General features: G+C 37.8%; 1 protein-coding gene across 1 annotated transcript; it reads right to left on the bottom strand.

Moving 5' to 3' along the window:
- Positions 1 to 2,451: 2,451 nt before the first annotated feature.
- LOC144563573 (F-box/kelch-repeat protein At1g57790-like) lies at positions 2,452 to 3,522 on the bottom strand. Its single transcript, XM_078313065.1, has one exon. It carries the CDS (start codon positions 3,520 to 3,522, stop codon positions 2,452 to 2,454), a length of 1,071 nt encoding a protein of 356 aa, XP_078169191.1.

Here is a 3,522-nt window from a genome sequence, read left to right as displayed (position 1 = left end):
TTGGATAACCATCACATTTGCAATTGTTTGATTACGGGTAATTCAGCAAGGCAGAAGGTTTAAGCATGAATTGGAAAAAATGCAATTGGAGTAATCAAATGGTGTTTAGGTCAATCATGATTTTAATTCACTATCAGGTGTTAAAAAAACTTATTCAATCTTAGTTGTCAACTTAACCAAAGGCAAGCAATTTTGTTTTGTTCAATGACATTTACATGAGGTAACAAAACAATTATAACTTAGGATACTAGCTCCATCAAGATAACAGTAAAACTGTAAAACAAGGTTAATACTTTCTTCAATAATTTCTCCTTGTAGGAATAGCATGGGGTACCACAACAGTAAAGAAAGATCAAATTCCTAGAAATAATAAATGGAAACTCTCAGACGTAATTCCACATTTTTAGTTCACTACAAAAATAAAACAACCTATATATATGCACAAGAAACAGAGCAACTTTCCCTTGTCACAGAGGCCATTTCCTTTTAGAGGAATCATCTATATATTTGAGCTCATAAAACTGTGGTGCAATTTCTAATAGCCACTCAGGTCTAATTTCTGTTATGCGTCTCTTTTATAGTACTAAGACAAAATCACATGTTATTTGTTAGGAGGTTATCAGAATGCTGACAACCTCATGTTGTTTGTTAGGTACCCAATATCTTGAATCGGTATGTTCTCCCAGGTACTTGACTCAACACAATTGAAATGAATGGCCCAGATTTAGTTTCAGCCAGTGCCTGCTCAGGATGGCGTAGGGGGGCAGTTTTATTTGTGCTTTGAGATTCGTGCCAAGTTAAAAATTTCAATTTCAAACCATCCGATTCAATTGTACTCAGTCATGTAACCTGAGGGGATGTGGATTCCAATATCTCAAGCATGGCTGTATTCAGAAAATAAACTGAGGGCTTGTTGGAAAAAAATTAACAAAAATCTGATCAGATCGAGCAGTTGTATGTCTCTTAGGCCAGTATCATTAAAGACATCATTTGGTTCAATTGAAACTCGGTTATTCTTCAATCCATCAATGGTAGGATATCTCTGATTGAGTGATTGTAGCTCAGTCGACAGATTCATATCAACGGCTTTGGTCACAAAACCGAAATCAACCCCTCTAATTTCATTTTCAATATCTGACAGGGTTTTTTTTTTTTTTACTTCCCTTATCGACACATTCTTGTCGAGATACCTTTCTAGTTTTGACAGATTGGGAACTATAGCAGCTCTGATATTCGCCAAGTCAGACAACTTGCCAGGCTGCTAATAATTAGACTGTGAGATTTTGATCATCAGCCCTTCTCTGCTTATCTTTCTGAAAGGAATATTGCTTAAAACTGAAGCTATCTACTCTTAATTTTTCTAATCCAAATAACTAATTCTTCATCATCATCATAATCGGTTTCTAGAAGCTTCTACGTCAGCTGTTTCCTGCCCAATTTAGCTGCCTCTCTGCGTTTTCTCTAGAATGCGCAACAAGCGAAAGAGGTTATTGTAAGACACTTTTGCGTACAATCCATTCGCAAAGAAAAATAATTCGTATCACCTAAGGTATCAAAATATTTATGTTTGGATCTGGACCGTCCAATCAGAATCTGCATGATTGGACGGTCGTGATCCAAACAGAAATATTCTGTTACCTCAGAGGATGTGGATTTAAAGAAAACCCAACTCGACGAGCTGCCGATCAAATCCGACGGAGCAATCGCGTCCTTTGCCAACAGTTCAGATCCAGTGCGGTATCTGCCGTATGTATACCGTATAGAATGAGATCTGCATCATCCGTTTATACCTGGCACGAATCTTAAAGCGATGTTTTTGGTTTCAGCAGAAGTTCAGATCTAGTAAGGTAATCTGCAACATCCGTTTTAAACTGACACGAATCTTAAAGCGTATCCCTATAAATAAATAGGTGCGGAAATAGAGATTCGGATGAAACAATTTCAGATCCATGTCATCGACGGTCCAAGGCTCGGTCTAAAGCGTTTGATTTAGATTTTACGGCCCAGATCATCTTAAAAGGGTCCAAATGAGGACCAGACGCCTTTTACTTTTTTCTTTTTTTCGTTATTTCTTTTGGGCTGGGCTGGAATAGGTTAGGATAGAAGTTCTGGTTTTATTATAGAAATAATATGAGGCCCAAGCCCTAATAAAATAAATTAATAACTTGAAAAATGTCCTTCATTTCTTAATCCTGAGGCTTAACATCTCACCTCTCCAACAACGAGTACTGCCTAATACAAATGTAGACCAAAGTTTCTCAAAGAAAGAGTCGAGAAGTCTGAAAGCATGCAATGAGTTCTCATATATATAAAATCCACACATTCAACAAACTTTTATCAATAATAAAAAAAAAATTGAAAAAAAAATAATAGCAATCAAAAAGGTTTTCATTCAAAAAATTAGAATCAATTAATGTTTCTCCCCTGGTGAAGAACAATCCCATTTAGGCACTATCCAACAAGAATTCTTCTGATAAAAAGTGTCTGAATGGGTGCGCCTTCAGGAAAATTCATACATGCATAGCGTACGTCATAACAGAAAAAACTCCCAACTTCTGTCATTTCACCAAAAAAATATATCATATCATGTTCTCCTCTAAAATCTTCTGCAATCTCGATGGAAAGAGGATTGAACGAAACAAAAAAGCACCGGCCACCTAAGCTCCTGGTTTCCTTCCACATGTGTCCCGATTGGTCTAGCTTGTACACACGGACAGATATTACAATGACAGGTATTTGAGGATGCTGCTCAGTCCATACCCGAAAGAGATTGTTGTCTGATTCCACGAGATAATTGATCCCATCCAGAGGTTCAGAGACCCCTGCATTTGGATTGTCATGAACAAACCATGATTCTGTGATTGGATCAAATACACCAAGCTTCCCGTCTCTTGCCATCCGGTAGGCCTTTCCTTGGTAAAATACTGCATTCCCATCTTCAGGACTGAAAATATAATCTTCTATTGGAAAGTATAACTCCTTCCATTTCCCGTCATCTCGACTACAAAAGATGAATCTAATATGGTATGCCTGGAATTCTTCCACCAAAACAATGCATCGGGAAGATGTTGGTAGTGTTGAGAAGCAGTAGCTCCCAATAAGACATTGTTCAATAGATGGGAGTTCAATCACAACCTGAGAGAAAGGGTTGTAGAAGAAAAATGATTTCCAAAATATGTCACACAGTAATAGCCAGCCATGTTTTATCGAGCAGATAATTAGTCCACGTGGCAATCCGTCGGGCATGAGAACATATCTAATTTTATCGATTGGATCAAGAATCCTCATCTTAAGAGGAGGCACATACGACAACAGGAATGGCCCGTTAGGGACTGAATTGATAGTCGGACCCCATTCAGAAAAAGCAAACTTAGCATTCCGACGGTCTAGAAAAGAAATTTGCTTGACTATGGGTAAAACAATGTCAGGCAATAGATCTGACCATGACCGTTGTTCATCATCATCATCATCATCATCACAATCTCCTCTTCCTCTGGTTGCTGCTTCTTTCTTTCTTTCCAT

This window comes from Carex rostrata, chromosome 12 (assembly GCF_964058835.1).
Source record: "Carex rostrata chromosome 12, lpCarRost1.2, whole genome shotgun sequence".
NCBI classification, from domain to species: domain Eukaryota; kingdom Viridiplantae; phylum Streptophyta; class Magnoliopsida; order Poales; family Cyperaceae; genus Carex; species Carex rostrata.
This window is presented reverse-complemented; position numbering and strand designations above follow the sequence as displayed.